At 39.2% G+C, this 19,079-nt stretch overlaps 1 protein-coding gene across 4 annotated transcripts in view; it reads left to right on the top strand.

The window, feature by feature from the left end:
* The window catches only part of LOC111141378 (Ral GTPase activating protein catalytic alpha subunit 2), a 316,071-nt gene that overhangs the window by 93,917 nt on the left and 203,075 nt on the right, over positions 1-19,079 (top strand). For all 4 annotated transcript variants that reach the window (XM_022493879.1, XM_022493878.1, XM_022493876.1 and 1 more), the window contains exons 11-14: positions 4,414-4,581; positions 5,866-6,003; positions 9,174-9,322; positions 14,055-14,166. In XM_022493879.1, the coding sequence (XP_022349587.1) occupies positions 4,414-4,581; positions 5,866-6,003; positions 9,174-9,322; positions 14,055-14,166 (567 nt within the window). The remainder of the gene's footprint in view (positions 1-4,413; positions 4,582-5,865; positions 6,004-9,173; positions 9,323-14,054; positions 14,167-19,079) is intronic.

The following is a 19,079-nucleotide window of genomic DNA, read 5'->3' as shown; positions in this document are numbered from 1 at the left end:
ATCTGAAGAAATTATCTTGAGTGTCCCTCAGAGAGACAAAGATGAAAAATACAAGAGGTTGAGACATGGAGAATATGGTGAGAAGGTAGGAAGCATGTGTTCCTCTCTCCTCTGTCCTTACTATTTTTTATCTGCTATTCTGCAAGTTACTGAGTATATCCTACTATGACTGCGGATTGGTCTGGTTTTTTTTTGTTTGTTTGTTTGTTTGTTTGTTTGTTTTTTCAAAAGCTCTCAGTATTTTTTATACACACACACACACTCATATATATGTATATATTTGAGACAACATTATTAGTTTCAGTTATAGATTCACAAATGTATGTTCCTTTGAATCTTTCATCAGTAAGAATTTTTCCTCTTTATCTCTAGTAATTTTTTTGGCGGGGGGGGGGGCCCTCAAAGTCAGTCTTGCCTATTCTTAATATAGCTCTACCAGTTTTCTTTTAGTTAGTGTTTCCATGGTGTATCTCTTTCTAACTTTTTGCTTTCAATTTCTTTTCTCCATATCTATGTTTTGGATGTCCTCTTATAAATGGCACATAGTCTTTTTAATAGTTTTTTAAATCGTACGTAATAATTTCTATCTTTTGATTGGAGCATTATTCCCTTTACAGTTGACATAACAACTACTCTAATTATGTTTAAGTTCACTATCTTACTTTCTGATTTCTAATTGTATTGAATTCTGTCAGACTTGTTGTTTTTAGTATCCCATTTTTCTCCTCTAGCTTAGTATTTTTATACTCATTTGTAATATTTTAATTGTTAACATCCCTAACTTAAAATCTAGCATTAATTTTAACTTTTACCCTGTGAGTATGCACTCCAGTTCCATTTATTCCTTCTCAGTTCCTATGCCCCTGCTATGTACAGTTTTGTCTTGACTCACAATGCAGTTGTGTGCTGATAAAACCATCATAAGTTGAAAATACCATAAGTAAAAAATGCATTTAATACACCTAACCTACCGGGGCGCCTGGGTGGCTCAGTGGGTTAAAGCCTCTGCCTTCGGCTCAGGTCATGATCCCAGGGTCCTGGGATCGAGCCCCGCATCGGGCTCTCTGCTCAGCAGGGAGCCTGCTTCCCCCTTCCTCTCTGCCTGCCTCTCTGCCTACTTGTGATCTCTGTCTGTCAAACAAATAAATAAAATCTTTAAAAAAAAAAAAAAATACAACTAACCTACCAAACATGATAGCTTAGCCTCACCTACTCTGAACATGCTCAGAACACTTACTCTAGCCTGCAAGTTGGGCAAAATCATCTAACACAAAGCCTAGCTTATAATAAGTGTTAAATATCTCATGTAACTTATTGGATACTGTACTGGAAGTGAAAAACAGTATGGTTATGTCGGTACAAAATGGTTGTAAGTTTATCAGTTATTTATCCTTATGATCCCAGGGCTGACTGGGAGCTGTAGCCATTGTCACCGCCTGGCACCACAAGAGAGTGTCATACTACATATTCCTAACCCAGGAAAAATCATAATTCAAAGTACAGTTTCTACTGAATGTACATTACTCTCACACTGTCCTAAAGTTGAAAACTTCTAAGTTGGACCATCGTAAGTTGAGGACCACCTGTATTTGAATTCCATTATGAATATATATATAAATATATTTCTTTCATAACTGTTATTTTACACAGTTTTATTTTTATTCATATATATACATTTTATTCATTTAGATTTATCCAAATAATTACCCTTTTATTGCATTTTCATCTCTTCCTGAATCTCTGATCCAGGATTATTTTTCTTCTGCCCAAAGAATCACTTTTAGTATTTCCCTTAAGTCAGATCTCCTGGTAAAAGTTTTTCTCATTTCTGTGTCTGAAAATTTCTCTATTTTGCTTTTGTTTTTGTAGTGCAGTTTTTCTGGATACTGAATTCTACGTGGGCAACTGTGTTCTCTTTGTACATTGAATATTTGTTGCATTGTTTCTTTGAGAAGTCATGTGAGGTCATGTGGTTGCCCTTTGGAGGAAATGTCTCTTTTTTCCTCTGGAACTTATAAGATTTTCTGATTGTTCTTGGTTTTCACCTGTTTTACGGTAATGTACTCTGTATTTACCCTGTTTGTGATTCTTAAATATGTGGGTTGACATCTTTACCAATTTTGACCAAGTTCTCAGCCATTCTCTCCTCAAATATCATTTCTGTCCCCTTTTGCTAATCTTTCCTTGTGCATCTGCAGCCATGTATAGGATCAGCTTTTCATTGTCTTCTCTCTCACCTTCCCTTCTGAGTTTAGCCATCCTTTCATCTCGCCATGCTTCATTCTGGGTGTGTCCTTTGGATTTTTCATCCAGTTTTCAGTCATGTCCATTCTGTTGTCAACCCATACACACTGAGTTTTTAATTTTGGTTATTTTATTTTTCAATTCCATTTACATTTCTTTTTGAAACTTTATTTATCCTGATTTCCTATATGTTCAAAATATTGTCTGGTTTTTATTGTGGTTTTGTTACTATTGACTTCTTTTCTCATATTTCTGATTTTTAATTAATATAATACGTTAACCAGACAGTTTGTACAAATAATTTGGGTTTTACTGTGATTTTATTCACCTACAGAGGATATTTCTGTTTGCTTCCTGGGAGGAGGATAACATGATATACCTTGATTTGGGATTTGGATTACCTCACTGTCTCTATATATTTTTCAAAACTCATCACATGGTCCACTTAGGATTTATGCATTTCATTATTTATAAATTTTATGTAAAGTACCATAAGAAATTTTGAACTCTAACCAGTGATATGCGTGTTGAAATATTTAGGGGTGAAATGTACTGATGTCTGCAGATTTCTTTGAAATGCATCAAAAATAAAATGGATTGAAAGAAGGATAAATAGGGGCAAATCTAGCAAACGCTAATGATAGAATCTAGGCAGCAGTATATGGGAACTCACTTTAAAATATTTCTACTTTTTTGTATGTGTAAAAATATTTGTAATAAAATTTGGAACAAAATTAGGGTGGGACACCGGTGTACTTTGTAATACTCTTTGTTGATCTTTCTTGAGACGTAAGTCAGAATATTTGTTATATTGATAGGCTCCTCTGTTCTGGAATTTGACATGACATCGATGAAAATTTATATATTGCATGAACCCTTGTTACACTGAAATCTGCCTGTAATTGGATTCTGTGGCATGAACATTAAAGACAGTATTAAATCCTGAATCTTGAGATCTCAAGACCTAGAATCATTTCTAACTTACTTTGTAATCTTGGAAAAATATCTCAGGTGTTCTGAGCCTCAGCTTAATTCCTCATCTGTGGAATGAATGAAAGCATTTCCTGTAATATTGAGTTCCTCTCCTTTGTGTTTACCCCTCAGACAGAAATATTCCTTAGAGCTGATACTGAAAAGGCAGATACATTTCTCTTTTACCTTTTGGTTTATATTTTTATAATCTTACATTAAATTGGATTTCTTACATGCATATGTATAAAGAGATTGTTTAATGTTAAAAAGTTCATGGGGTGCCTGTGTGGCTCAATCAGCTAAAGTCTGACTCTTGGCTTTGGCTCAGGAAGTGATCTCAGCATCATGAGATTGAGCCCTGCATTGGGCTCTGCACTCCTGCTGGAGTCTGCTTGCCCTTTCCCTCACCCTCTGCCCCCGTCCCCTGCTGTGCACATGTGCGGCGCGTGCTCTCGCTCTCTCTCTCACATACATCTGAAAAACCTTTAAAAAAAATTAAAAAGTCACCTAAATGTGTACAGTGCTACAACTGGCCAGGAGCTCTCTTTAATATATTTTCTGAGAGCCAACATTCACCAGCATACCAATGAGTACAGAACACCTGAGTACAGTCTTTACCCACTGGGATGCTGATGAAAGTCGGGTCTCCAAAAGGGAAGGGAAGGTGGAAGGGAGGGAGGAATAAAGAAGGAAGAAAGAGAAAGACAAAGGGGAAGAGAAAAAAAAAAGAAAGGAAAAGCTCCAAATTACTAGCATTTTCCATCTTCTTTGGTATAAATATTCCCTCCGTCACCATCACGACATCCTTGAACATGGAGTTAGGCAGAGGTGTGACAGTTGACCGGAGCTGGCTGCAGTAGGATGTCTCTTGTCTTATAATCAATTTCTAATTCATTGGGAAAGGTTCCCAGTTGTATAACTATTGTTTATATAGCCAATTGAAGAATTTGTGTAGGTGTGCATGTTGGCTATTTTTGTGAAAAAATTACTTAGAATACAGAAGTTATTTTTAAATTGCATGACATTTTCTGGCCTAATTGAAAATGCCTTTTTTCCTCAGCAAGTTTGGTGTGCCCTGTGTTTCAGAGGAAAGTCTGAAATCAGTGATGGGGATTGGAAATGTCTGTTATGTGTCTTGTCTGTTACAGTGATCTGAGCAGGTGTGGAGTTAAAAGGAGTCTTCCCTTTTTATTCTAGGCTTTTTTATTGCCTTCGAGTGACATCGCTGTAACAAGGAAGGTAGTTCAAGTGTACAGGAAGTGGATCCTCCAGGACAAACCTGTGTTCATGGAAGAACCAGATAAAAAAGAAGCTGCCCAAGAAGATGCCGAAAAATTAGGATTCTCAGAGACTGACAGCAAAGAGGTAATATCTTATCACTTCTTGTTTCTGTTGGGAACTACACATATTTTAGCAAAGTATACCTGGTCAGGAAGGGTGCCAATCAGTGGGGCATAGGCCGGTGGCATTCTTTTATCATAGCTGATGCTCTCAAGTTGCTGAGTTTGGTGAGGACCTGCTTTAGTGAGGCTGCTTCTGGCTCTATTCAGGATCATTGGTCACTTCCTAACCCTCAGACTAGGTCCGAGTGTATGTGGCAGCTTCCTTATTCACTGTTGCACAAGAGTTGCTTTATAAACCATTGTGTTTTACACGTCTCTGTGTGAGATTAAAAATGTCACTGCTGGGGCGCCTGGGTGGCTCAGTCGATTAAGCATCTGCCTTTGGCTCAGGTCATGATCCCAGGGTCCTGGGATCGAGCCCTACGTCGGAATCCCTGCTCCATGAGGAGCCTGCTTCTCCATCTCCCTGTGTCTGCTGCTCTGCCTACTTGTGCTCTCTCTCTATCTCTCTGTCAAATAAACAAAATAAAATCTTAAAAAAAAAAAAGTCACTGCTTTACTGGTATTGACGTATTTAAATAAATAGCATCTGAGAAGCTAAATTTAGAATGTTTTGGTAGTCTTGTCTTGTGCAGTGGCCTATTCCAGAGCACTTGAAAAGACTAACCCCAAAACGAGCACTGTCTCCTCCATTAAGAAGCCTCACTGCTGCAGGGCTGGGCGCTGTCCTCAGAGTGAGTGCTGTTGAAATGGAATTTTTAGTCCTGGTTAGGAAAAGCTAGAGGCTGGATAAATCTAAAATTACACAGTGGGACCTCTTCCTGAAAGAAAAGATATCTGTCATATTTTTATTTCTGGCATGCTGTTTTGAAATCTAGTCTGAGAAATTATTTCTAAAAGTTTGCAGCAATTAACAACAAACATTTAAAACTATTAGTATTCAAGTCATATCACTTTTAAATATCTGTATTAATGCCATAATTTTGATTTTTAAATTTTGGTAAAATCATTTTAATAACTGGTCATGATGTCAAAATGAATAGATAAGCAAATGGAATTTATCACACATCTTAGAGTTATCACACATCAGTGTTAGAGACTCATTCACTCATTGGACCTTTGTTCATTTCTTCAGCACATACTAAACACTAGGCACTATTTTAGGTGCTGGAGGTGGTGAACAAAATGGAAAAAAGACTCACCCTCCTAAAACCTATATTCTCTTGAATTTTGGTGAGTGTAAGAAGTTAAGTATGTGAACATGGTACTTCTTCCCCTCCATTAACTGGTTTTTAATCTTCTAAAGACCTCATCTGAAGGTTCTCGTCATAAGCGATCTTCCAGTTGGGGACGAACATACTCCTTCACGAGTGCAGTGAGCAGAGGATGTGTGACAGAAGAAGAAAATAAGAACGTGAAAGCTGGGGCCCAAGCTATGCTGCAGGTACATGGCCGGCCAGAGACATAAAGACCTCTAGCTGGAGTCAGTTTGAACATTTTGTTTATTGTGATAGCATCATTAAAGTATGATGATATTTATATCTCCCTGTCGGTAAACAGCTCTTAAGTTCTCATTCTGAGTTTTCTTCCTGACTGCTCACTTTCAATTTGTAGATTTTTTTTCCTAATCAAAAGAGACCTATGAGCTGGTTGCAGGTTTTTCCAGAGGGATTATTATGCAGTGAATGTAAAATGACTGAGATCCAAATCTTAAAAAGTATTTTCTGAACACATATGGAGTGTTGTCAGTCACCTGGACTCTAATTTGCAAGACAAGCATGATGATTATATCCTCTTATAAGGACTTTTATTCTTTTTTTTTTTTTTTTAAGATTGTATTTATTTGACAGGGATCACAAGTAGGCAGAGAGGCAGACAGAGAAACGGGGGGAGGCAGGCTCCCTGCTGAGCAGGGAGCCCGATGCGGGGCTCGATCCCAGGACCCTGACATCATGACCTGGGGCAAAGGCAGAGGCTTAACCCACTGGGCCACCCAGGCGCCCCAGGACTTTTATTCTTAAAAATTCCCCATTTATGAAGAATGATGATAAATGCTCTAAATATTAAATATTTATTTGTATGAATATATAAAATAGAACTAATGCCATTTGGGAACATTGGAAAGAACAAATTGGCTGATCACTTACTCTTCCCAGACCTCAGGATTTTTATCTTAAAAATGGGGATTGGGAGATTGATTACCTCTTGGTTCCCATTTAGGTAAAACGTTGTTAAGACTATAAGGGGAAGACACAGAATACCTCTCTTTTCCCTGCTCCTTGGCACCCCATTCTCCACCCCATATCCACCTTTCTAGCCATGGCCAGGTATGCCTCCCACACAGAGGCCAGGCATGGTATCTGAGGTGGCATGGGCATAGCGTACCTGTTGCCCAGTTTTCAGTGACACTGCCTGTGTCATCCATCTCTTGATAGGATTCCTTGTCATGGTATCCTTTTTGCTTTCAGATTCGTTAGCAGTTTAATAGTCTGTAATTATTGAATTTTCTCATTTTTCAGTGAAAATCCTCAAATAATTTGAAATTAACTTTAAACAAAATCAAGTTGGTTTTACTTGAGTAGCTTCAAATAATTTTCGTGCCAGTTGTTAGTAAAATCTGTGCCCTCACCAGAGAAGTGCATGCAGGAGCTCCTGCCCTGTGTCCCTTGGGAGTCCTGTTCTCCAAGTGGATTGCCATATGCTGTCCTCAGCCATTCCACTGCCAGTATCCCCTTCGTTCAGGAGATTGTTAATTTGTTTTTGAAAGGGTAAGTTACATCTACTTGGACAAACCAAGAAAAAAAAATTTCCACGTGATTATCGCACAACAGTGTTCAAAATGTTTAGTTTGGATTATAGTAGCTATTTTTGTTCTCTTTGTATCCAGTATCTTTGGTCCTTTCCTTAGTTCATTAGGAAAAAGTGGCCAAGTACAGGTTGAATAAGCTAGTATTCTTCTCCAGTTACTGTTGACAGGTATAATTTGGACATATTAATTTTCTTTCTTTATTTTTATCTTAACCAATACTGACATGCTAGTAAGAAATATTCATGGAGTTGGCACTTTGATCCTCTTAAGAGGATAAAATGAAAGAAGTATATAATATATGAAGACTCTTCACTTTTACTTGGGAATGTGCAAAGTTTCAAATTCAAATCAAGAAACCAAACACATTGAGTTAAAGATCTGTCTTGCAATGGGTCATCTGTGCCATATGTCTTACAAAAATTTGGCAAATAGTGGCACCGGGGTGTTTCAGTTGGTTAAGCCTCTTGACTCTTGATCTCTCAACTCAGGTCTCTATCTCAGTCAAGGTAGTGGGGAAAAAAAGGCCACTAAAATTATACTAAAACTGCTATAGTTCGTTAGTCAAAAAGTTCTTTGTTTTCCTCTTTCCCACTTGAAGGCAAGTAAATTCTTCACAATCACTGTTTTCATCTGTTAAAGTGCTTATTTAGTAATTCTTTCTAGAAAATTAAACCATGACACCTTTTTAATCTTACACAAGATAATCTTAGAAGCTTTCAATATTTTAGTTCATCCACTTGACTTTTGAGCTTGTTTATTCTAATTTCTTCAGTCAGTTTATATATCTATTTTAAGATGTTGTGTTAATAGATTTCATTCACTGTGAGGCAGAGAAGATCTGTTTGTTCCCAGATCCTTTGAATTTGTACTATTGAACACAAGGGAGACTTAAGCATAGGATCCAGGTAGATGGTCCACATCTACCTTCATCACTAGACTGACAACTCAGTCTTCTCTGTTGAGGGGTCACTGGTGTTGTCTGTGTCAGTAGTAACTCAGTGTTACTTTACTGTAGTGCCCCTAAGCAGTCACTTACTACATAACAGCCTACATCTGTGCTTCCCACAATTTTCTACTGAAATACCCTGACAGTAAAGGACAGTGAACTGGTATCCTAAAGGTCTGAGGTAGAATGTAGAGCGGTCAGCTGATTATCTAAGTTTTTTTAAATCTGTTTTTATCCTCAAAATTACCATAGGCTTCATATCCTACTGCATAATATAGTTGTATATTAAAAGTATGTGCACCTGGAAGCTATGTGGCCTTGCCTATTTCCTGGCCCCCTATATCTCCTAGAGATCCTATAGAGATCTATACACATGTTGGGTGGTGCTGTCCATGCTTCATGTCAGCAAAGTTCATGTGCTGGGAGATTCAACAATAATCAGGTGGTTTTTTCCCAGCCACTGTCCAACCACTGCTCCTCTTCCTCTCCCTCTTCCTGACCCTGAAATTTCTCACCCAGAAGCAGTGATCTATCTTCTTCCATTTTCCCCTCTCCCTTTGAGGGAATGTCAAAAAGAAGTCTTCAAAAGCTTTTCTGATTTATAAATTTTCTAAAGTTGCATCCCTTAATATGTGTTAATAATTTTTTTCTAGGAAAGGTTTTTCAGGTGTCTCAGGTGATTCTAAGAGAAGCATTTTTTAAAAATTTTGACTGTTGGTACCTCTTGCCTTAGCTGAAATAACTCAAAGGTGATTCTTGGGTAGAGGGAAATTAATATCATTGTCTTTAAGAAAAATTTGTTCAGATCTATATGTTCAATTACATTTATATGTTTAATGTAAAATTTGTTGATTTCAAGGTATTTTTGACAAATGCAGCAAATGTCTTTTTGCTGGAACCATGTCCTGAAGTTCCCATGCTCTTGAAAGAACAAGTTGATGCCTGTAAAGCTGTTTTGATTATTTTTAGGCGCATGATAATGGAGCTTACAATGAATAAAAAGACATGGTAAGTTTATTTCAAATTAATACTGTAAAACAGATGTTTCTGTTTTTCAACATAATAATTAAAATGTTAAAGCCTCCACTTACTAATGGCTTTACAAAGTTAACAATAAGGTGATAATCAATCTTTTGTAACAGTTTCTGTGAATTATGAAGAAGGTAAGTATCCAGCACTTTGATAGTTTATTTTTATTATTGGCTTTAAAAATGTTACTGAATTATAATTAGTCATATTACTTAATAGTAGATTTTTCCATTTTAAATTGTTCATCAGATGCTTTGTGGGAAAGCAATATAACTGGTGTTTTATATCATTCTTCATAAGCCCAGGAGAGGTTGTTAATTGCTCTGAAATGCTGTTAACTAATTTTTATTGCTTCAAATTTGAAGCTTTAAATTCACTTTGGAAAAACAATTATAGTAAATGACATATTGTCAGAATGACCGAATAAATAGTACTGTCAAACATATAGTGGCGTCATGAAAATGTGCTTATGCGAAATATTTTTATTTTACCCTTTGATTTTGTTTGGCGTCTGTGTGTTTATAATATCCCTGAAAGGAAACAGTGCTGTAGCTTTTTTTTCCCATGCTCTTGTCCCATAATGAATGCATCACTCCAGCTTAGGAGATATTTTCAGATGTTCTCAGGAACAGAGACCTCAGAGCCACTTTGTAATCCCCCTTCTTCATGTCCCTCAGTTGTTGTAAAATGCCTCTCCAGTCTTTCCTTTGCATGTTCCCCCCACTCAGCTCTGCCCCAGAGCAGCCTGGCTGGATCAGCTGGTGTCAGTGAGCTTTGGCCTCTGTGCTCAGAGCAAGGGGCCACTACAGACCAGCTCCGGTGGCCACTTCCCTCATGGAAATCCTCGGTGGGGTCCTGTTACCAAGCCTATGTTTTGGATGCTTTATCTGGGTGTCCTTGAATCAGCACTAAGGGGGCTTTGGAAAGCTCTGTGTGGACCTGGTAGAAAGCATAGAAATGAGGCAGGACTGAGCTTGCAGGAGTCCCTGCGGCTGTGGAGTCCAGCCTTTTTCTTTCTTTGGTGAAGGGAGGGTGGGCCTAAAGGAATCCTGTCAGGCAGCAAGTTCACTGGTTCAGAAACCACAGGAATCAAAGTGATTATTTTAAGGCAATTCCAGGGTCATCTTTCTCATACTGGAAATACTACTGTGATGAACAACATGATTTAAACAAAGTTAAATGCTAAGTCTGTAACATTGAAAGTAATGCGAAATGCTGGTATGCTCACAACAGAATCATCTACTCCTCTATAGTATAGCAATAGTATTTTTTTATTTAATTTTTTTTAAAGATTTTATTTATTTATTTGACAGACAGAGATCACAAGTAGGCAGAGAGGTAGGCAGAGAGAGAGGAAGGGAGGCAGGCTCCCTGCTGAGCAGAGAGCCAGACGCGGGGCTCCATCCCAGGATCCTGAGATCATGACCTGAGCCGAAGGCAGAGGCTTTAACCCACTGAGCCACCCAGGCGCCCCAGCAATAGTATTTTTGATGAGTTTTTTCTTTGAAGACTGTGAATTCAGTTTACCTTTATATCAGTAGTATTTTGATCATTTTGATAATCTTTTTTGGTGAACATTCTAAACTAAAATTAAGCAAATCTTCTCTGTTCTTTAATAATTCAGAAATTTCCAGGTAAAAGTATTTTAAAAAAACAACTTAAAGAAATAGATGAAAATACCAAAGAATAGTCAGTAGCTCATAGGAAGGGATGTGGTCTGTTTGCCTAGCAGAATTTCCTATGTATCTTAGTGTAGGACAGCCCTGGATTCCTTTCCTTCCTTCTTTCATCCAGTACATAACTACTAAGCTTCTGCTGTGAGGATATAAGGTGAACTAGACAGACAGAGTTCCTGCCCTTGTGAGGTTTCCATTCTCATAGACAGAGGCAGAATGAACACAGCAGTTTCAGTGGTAGAAGCACAGTGAAGCTGGGTAAGAGGAAAAAGTGGAGGGTGAGGGAGTGTTTTTCTACGGGTGTCCAGGAAGACCTTTGTAAGCAACACCCTGAGGACAGGGAGGGGGAGGCCAGGGGGAGGTCTGAGCATAGAGCTTCCCACAGAAGGAACAGCAAGTACGAAGGTGGTGTGTTCTAGGCCACTGTAGTGGAGCAGACAGAAGGAGAGGGAGGGTGGAAGGGGATGTGACAGGGACCAACCAAAGCCAAGTTGAGTGGGGTCTTGCTGGCCACAGGAGGGATATTGGCTATTCCTCTGTATGTATGTAAGAGTGTGACACAATCCAGTGTATGTTTCTGAAAGATTTCTCAGACTTCCTCTGGAGGAGAGACAGTGGAGTGTGGGGGTGGGGGGAGGGCACACAATGTCTGGGGCCATAGCCAATGGCAGCTTAGACTAGGGCTGTAGCCAGGGAAGTGCTAAGAAGCAGTCCTGAAATGGTGAGCAGCAACCTTGTGTGAATGGTTAACAATACTGCCTGTGTGAGAAGATGGGGACAGCGTCAGTAGTAAAGAGTGCAGGAAACCCTGTTCCTCAGTGCAGGGACAGCATACATGCATAATTTCCCATGTTCCCATGGGAGTTTTATATTCTTGGAGCATTTTTGAGGAGGAAGGACCAAAAGTCAGTGTTTCACAAAATACAAAGAAACAAGCTGGAGTCAACTGTTAGGAAGGATTTTTCTAAACTGGAGGTGATTTTTTCACCTTCATTTTCTTCCAGAAAACTGTGTAGGAATATCATGGCTTGCCAAGCTTTCTCATAGGTTCAAAAATTAAATTAAACCTGTGTCTTTGTCAGTCATTGCTTTGGTCAGGTTTGCTTTTTTTTTTTTTGAGAGATTTATTTATTAACTTGAGAGAGAGAATGCATGAGTGGGGAGAGGATCAGAAGGGAGGAGAGAGAAAGAGAATCTCAAGCAGATACCCTGCTGAGTGTGGGACCCGATACAGGGCTCGACCCCACGACCCTGACATCATGAGCTGATCCAAAACCAAGAGTAGGATGCTCAACTGTCTTAGTCACCCAGGCACCCCCAAGTTTGCATTTTTTATAGCAATTCCCATGACTGAGGTTTTTTTTTTTTTTAAAGATTTTATTTATTTATTTGACAGAGAGAGAGAGATCACAAGTAGGCAGAGAGACAGGCAGAGAGAGAGAGAGAGGAGGAAGCAGGCTTCCTGCCGAGCAGAGAGCCCGATGCGGGGCTCGATCCCAGGACCCTGGGATCATGATGCAAGCCGAAGGCAGAGGCTTTAACCCACTGAGCCACCCAGGCGCCCCCCCATGACTGAGGTTTTATTTGAAAATTATTATATTTCTTGTTCTTGTCATGTTCATAAGATGAGTAAGTAACCTTTCATGTAGAAAGGATTGTTTTTTGTTGTCTTAAGCATCACATAAATGTGAGCAGGCAGTGGTGATGCTGAGGCCTGCGATGGGTCTGGGTACCCCAAATATGGTGAGGGACATGCTCTCCCTAAGTCTGCACCATTTCTTCCTCATCGTCCTCTAAGCTGTCTGCTCCAAACGCATGCACCCACATCTCCCATGACTTGAGAGCTCTTGTTATTTCATGCTTCCAGAAACCATAGATGGTGTACAGCACAAGCAAACAACTAGAACAAAGTTCCACATGTTGCCAACAGATAACCCAGGGATGAAAATCAAATGGGGTTAGCTACAAATAGGGTAAGAAACCCTATTTGTAGATGTCATTGTACCATGAGAGAAGCTTAACTAGATTCCACATCGTGTTAAATAGAAAATATTATCTCAATATGTGGAAGTACGAGAAAAGTATAAAGGAACTGTGATTTGGAGATTTCATCATCTGACCTGGACTAGATGACTCTGTCCAGTTCCCTATCTTATCATGAGCAAGCCTGTAGGCCAATGAGAAAGCTCTAAAGATGAACCAACTGTTAGTGGATAAAGCCTTGAAGGAGAAGTTAAAAGGTATGATTCCCCTCAAAACAAACAGACCTCCCTTATATACAAAAGATACGTGTTCTTGGTTTGCATGGAATTCCAGAAAGGGAAAAGTAAGCAAACACTATGCAATGAAGAATGTAACTTAGTTGTGAGAAAGAAAAATGCCCTTTGGCTGTTCTGAAGAACTTACCACTATTAATATAATTAGCAGTGTTACTTTGTGTCTTCAGTGCCCTCTTGCAAACCCAGCACCTTCCAGGCACAAAACTCCATGCCTTAAAGTGACCAAAAGTGACCTTTCCAAACCACCCTATCTGTGAGTTCCTCTGGAGTTCAGTCATAGTATGATACCGACTGCATACCTCCCCAGAATGAGGACCAGAATGTCCGTTTTATTTCCTACCACAAAGATAAATGGGAGACCTCACAGGTTAAGTAAAATAATGGATGGGAAAATTAAAGGTTGCTGCATACATTCAAATGGGCACAACTATTCACTGAGCACTTTTAAGGACTGGTATAGTTGGAGAAACAGTCTTGCCTCCCTGTTGGAACAAGATAAAATTAGGTTGATACCTGTTTTATCCTGCCTATTGATGTGGTTGTAGGTCACATATTTTTAGAACTTTTGTAACATAAGGTGGTTTATTTTGATAAAATATGGTATTTGTTCTGTAATTAGCACTCAGATTATTAATGCTTTTGAGTAATGCATGATTATCATTGTTGCTGAATTCTTAAGAGAATTTCTTGTACCTATAAGTTAAAGTGCTTTGGAAACGTGATTAATAACATGAGCTTTTATTTTGGGTTACCCAGGGAACAGATGTTGCAAATACTACTTAGGATAACAGAAGCTGTCATGCAGAAGCCAAAGGATAAACAAATAAAGGACTTGTTTGCCCAGAGCTTGGCAGGGTTACTGTTTAGGGTAAGTCTTTTTTATTAAAACACTGCAAATGCAAGAAATGAATCAGATTTTATAGCAAAATAGTTTTAATCATTGAGAATTTTAAGAGTAAAATTAAACTCTAAATTTCTAGAAATTTCATTGTAAATTTTCATTTTTAGCTTTGCCTTAAAGGTTGTAATCTATTCTTTACAATTAGTGCTTGACTTCTTCTAGGCTTTCCCACCTGTCTGCTATTTACTTCCTCTTTTGACTTGCTTGAGTTTGGTAGAAATTAGGAAGATAACAAGAGCTGATGTCCTTGGTGGAGGGCCAGGTAGATTTGAGGAAGTAAAAGGTAAATGGAAGCATGGGAATGTGGGGGATAAAGTCAGGGAGCGATTCAGGCTAGAAATAAAAATGTAAGAGTAATTAGTCCAAGAGTCATTGGGCTATGTGTTTCAAGCCACAGATGGAGAGATTTTGTGTCCTAAAGAGGAGAGGTCCATCTCCATGGTTGGTAGAGGAGAGGAATCATCCAAAGATGCTGAGAAAAGGTGGCCAGGGAACTGGGAGGGAAACTAGAGGAGCATGTGTCTAGACACCTGGAGACAAGGACTGGGGAAGAGGAGAATGGCCAGTTGACATTTGCCTTGACAAGATGTTGCTGATTGATAATATTCTAGGCCCACCTGGAAATGGATGGAGGAGAAGATGAGAGCTGGGCAGTAGAGGTAGCAAGTATAGTTAAGGCTTTGCAGAGGTGGAAGGGAGGAGGAAAAGATGAGCTAGCTCAGTGGACAACATGCATGGAAGCCACAGTTTAAGGTGGGTGGTTTTAAAGTCTGTTTGCTTGCAGTGAGAAGGGTCCAATGAGGACAGCCTGGGGGAGAGAGAAGAGAAGTAAAGACATAAAGTCCTGGATAAGGTGAGCAGGACTGGGCTGGCCTTAACAGGGAGCAGAGAGCCAAAGAGATGGTTATGTCTCGTACATCTCACATAATGGGAAGGGTCAAGAACCTGAGTAGTCTGACATCAGACTGAGGGGAAAAGAAGAGGAAGTAGATGTTGAACTAACTGCACAGGAAGTAGAAGTTTTAAAGGGTCCTGAGGGTGGTAGCCTATTGCAGCATTTCTCTAGAAAGCACTAGTATTTATGGGATACACAGAATTTATGGAGCATTTCTGAAGGAGAACAGTGTGAAAGGACTCTGGAAAAGTATAACATTTTATACAAATAGAGACAGTGCAATAAATGGGCCTGCTTTAAGTAATCTGGTAGAAGATAGTATGGTGGATCATGAGCTAGAAGTGACAGTTGTAGGAAGGAGAAGTCAATTTCTCCCCTCAGTTGACTTGAAGTGATTTTGGAGGATATATACTGAGATTATATGTAGAATACAGGTAGGAAATAGAGGGTGACACAAAGAGAAACTAGTTCTTTAAATAATGGTTATATATTCCCATTGTAACACAAGAGAACCCAACTCTTCATATTAATTTTTAATAATTTAATATGATCGAATGCTCTTGGCTCGATGAAAAATATATGAGAGGCTACAGAAATAATTGACATGTACTAACTTGCCTCCTGAAGAGTATAGTCACTCTTACTCTGATTATCTTGCCTAGTTACTAGATACATGAAGTGGTCTATACGTCATTTTGTATGTGTCTAACCTTTCTCAAGGGTGGTACTGACCACTGGCTTTGCTTCCCACCTGGAGTACAGATACTCTGCTCACTTGGCTCTGACTGTCCTGGAGAGTTTCACTGTCAGCACCTTCTCAGTCTCCAGCCCTTAGGGGCCTGGAGCTGCCAAGTGAAGTGGACTGAAGCCAGGCTCAGGCTAGTGGGTGCTTGGCCCTCATTCCTCACCAGTTGTCTGGCCCTGCATCCATGGAATGTATTGGAATTGGAGCAAGAACTTGTCACTGAATTAAACAAGAATCTATTGTGAAGTTGTATTTTTTGGTTTATTTGATTAGTTTTGGTTTGGGAGAAAAAGTCCCCCTTATTAATGGAGAATCTTGTCAGATCTTGAAAATTAGTTTTAAGTCCATGATTATTAATGCTTTTGATATCATCCTTATTATTTTAGCAGTGGTTAGATGGATCAAGAAGAATGCTTAAATTAAGAAGCCACATAAAATAGTAGAGAGAAGATGAGCTTTTTGGAGGTAGACAGATTCTGGGTTCTGATCTCAGCTGTGGTACTTCTTGGCTGTGTGGCCCCTTGAGCAAATCACTTCACCTTCCTGAACCTCTTCCCTAATCTGTCACTATCAGGAAAGGATTCCTTCTGACTCTGCAGTATTGTCATAAGAATCAGAGTGGGTTCATCTGGGATTTATGATCATCTGTTGACCTCCCAAGCCCTTTCGTGGGATCCAAGGTGGGGAGAAAAATGTGAAAGGTCTGGACAGCTTGGCCAGGCAATCAAGTGGGCATCATCTTAATTCCATACTAAAATTAAACTTGCCATCAAATTGTTTGTTCATGTAGACTGTCTACAATTGCCAGATGCTTGATTTTTTAAAAATTTAAATAAGGAAACTATTAAAGAGGACAGGAAATTTTGTGCTGCCATTGTCCTTTTCTCTTTTTTGAAATTTTCCTCTAGTGTTTATAGTTTCTTCTGTCAGTAGATAACTTGGGTTGGCATATTTCCTTTAAATGATAGTTGGGTTTTATTTGGATATTTATCAGATAATGGTGTTTGCCATAAGTGATGTTTTAATCTGTTATCAATGCTAAATAGGACCTTATGCTTGAAGCTCTGAAAGTATATCAGTAAACCTGGACTATGGTCCTTCTAGTTACAGTACGGAATTAGAGTTCCCTAAGTGTGGTGAGTAGAGGAGTGCAGCAAGTGGTTGGTTAGGGAACGTTTTATGAATGAATGTGCTTTTTAATACAGCTTATTTGCCAAAATATATTTGATAAAACATGAATTTCAGTGCTGGAGGAACTTCGGAGATGTTCTTATTCAGCTTTTTACTTTTGACCAGAAATGACTCCAAAAAGGCAAGTTAGTTCACAAATCAAGTTAGTGACAGAACCCCGACTATGGGGCTCCCTGTTTACCTCCTCCTAGACAAGGGTAACTTGCTGAGAGAGCAGCCTGCCTTCATGCGCAAATGTGTCACCCCCGCCACCCCTCCCCTGCACACGAGGTGCCATGGTTTTGTTCTGGATGCAGGTGTGTTTAGCTGTAATTTATCATGATTATGATGATTTGCCAGGTCTGTGCACATGTTTCTGAGTTTGCTAAGATAAATTTAATAAACTGCAAGAAGTCTGTGTTCTGTCCTTGTTCTATAATTAGTCAATAAAGTGAAGCCAATGAAAGATACCCAGTACAGGGCATCTTCTACCACACGAAAATTCTGCTTTTAACTTGATTGTAATGAGACGTGAGGCTGAGCGCTGGTAGCATTACCAGCCTCTCCTCTCCTCTTACTCCGCTGGGATTCTCTTTGATCTACTCTTTATTAATTTTATTGCATATATGCATTTTATGGTAATGCCCTCAAACTCATTTTGAAGACAGGAGTGTAAAATGGAATAAACGGAAGATGGCATTTTAGTCATAAAAATATAAGTGATACAAGGTGGTGGGTATTAAGGAGGGCACGTATTGCATGGAGCACTGGGTGAGGTGCAAAAACAATGAATACTGTTACGCTGAAAAGAAATAAAAATATATATGTGATAAGGTCTTAGTAAAAATAAATAATAAAATTATTTTAGCTTTTTCTTTTGCATTGTTCTTTTGCATTCATCCATCTTAGAATTGGATTTTCAGTATGAATATTTAAAACCTTGTTTTCACTATATTTAATGACTTTTTCAACTTTCACATTTTTACCCTTTTAAAAAGTGTGGTAAATGTGAGTTGAAACGTAGAGAACAGGTACATTGCATAAGGGTCACTTTAAACATGATTTTTCAAGTGTTTGGAACAGACCTGCCTGATTACTGACTGTTTTCTATTTCTCAAAGTTTTCCTGTGTGTATATTAAAGAAAAATTTCTCTTGTAATTAAAACACTAGTTTGCCCCTATCACATGCATAGGACAACTCCCATTGACTGTAGGAGTCTATTTGTATCTGGGATGGGCAGAAGTATTTGCAGGTTAGCACCTTAAGGAGCACATTTAGCTCTGACAACAGATCAGGGAAGTTACACAGACTTTGAATATAACTATTCCCTCTAGTAAGATTAGGAAAGCCTTTGGGGCTCACCTGTGATGGACTTGGCACTTCTTTCAAGGCAGATATATTTTGATTTGAATTTTAAAGGATGTGGAACATTTTGGTGGAGGTAAGGAAATATCCAGAACATATGCATAGTTGTCTAGTAGGGTTGCCCACGTGACTATTTATAGTGCCTTGAACCATAAGGCTAGAGGAGGGACACAGAGAAGTAAATAGACTCTTAAGGAAAGTGCTCTGATAGGGAAATGCAGAGAGTGTGGGAATGGAGGCTACTTACTGGAGGCTGGGTCGGGTAGCAGTCAGGGACACCTTGGAGAAAATAATATCCACATTGTGCCCTGAAGAATGAGAGTTAAAGAGTTAAAGTTAAAGCAAAAAAGAAGGGAAGAGAGGAAGGAATACTGCATGCAAACGCCAGGAGCAGGAGAGACCAGGTCGGGGAACTGGAAGAATCTCAGTAGAAGCATTGAATTCTTTTTACTCTTCTGCTATATTAACAGGTACCTGCAGAACATGCAGCTGGAGTTCTCTGGTATGTAGGTAGACAAGGTCAGGAAACCAGAGAGGTCTGGGCTGAACATGGAGATTCAGAAGTCACCAGTATATACATATTGTAACTGGAGCCATGAGAATGGAGATCAGAACCCCTCAGGCAGAGGTGGGGTGTGCAGGAGGGGAGAAAGCCAGAGCAGTTGGTTGACTGGGGAATGAGGAGGTGCACATGCAGTGAGTGT

Source organism: Enhydra lutris, unplaced genomic scaffold (assembly GCF_002288905.1).
Source record: "Enhydra lutris kenyoni isolate GAN:26980312 unplaced genomic scaffold, ASM228890v2 scaffoldscaffold6, whole genome shotgun sequence".
NCBI classification, from domain to species: Eukaryota; Metazoa; Chordata; class Mammalia; order Carnivora; family Mustelidae; genus Enhydra; species Enhydra lutris.
The sequence above is the reverse complement of the archived record's forward strand: the minus strand, read 5'-3'. Positions and strand labels throughout refer to the sequence as shown.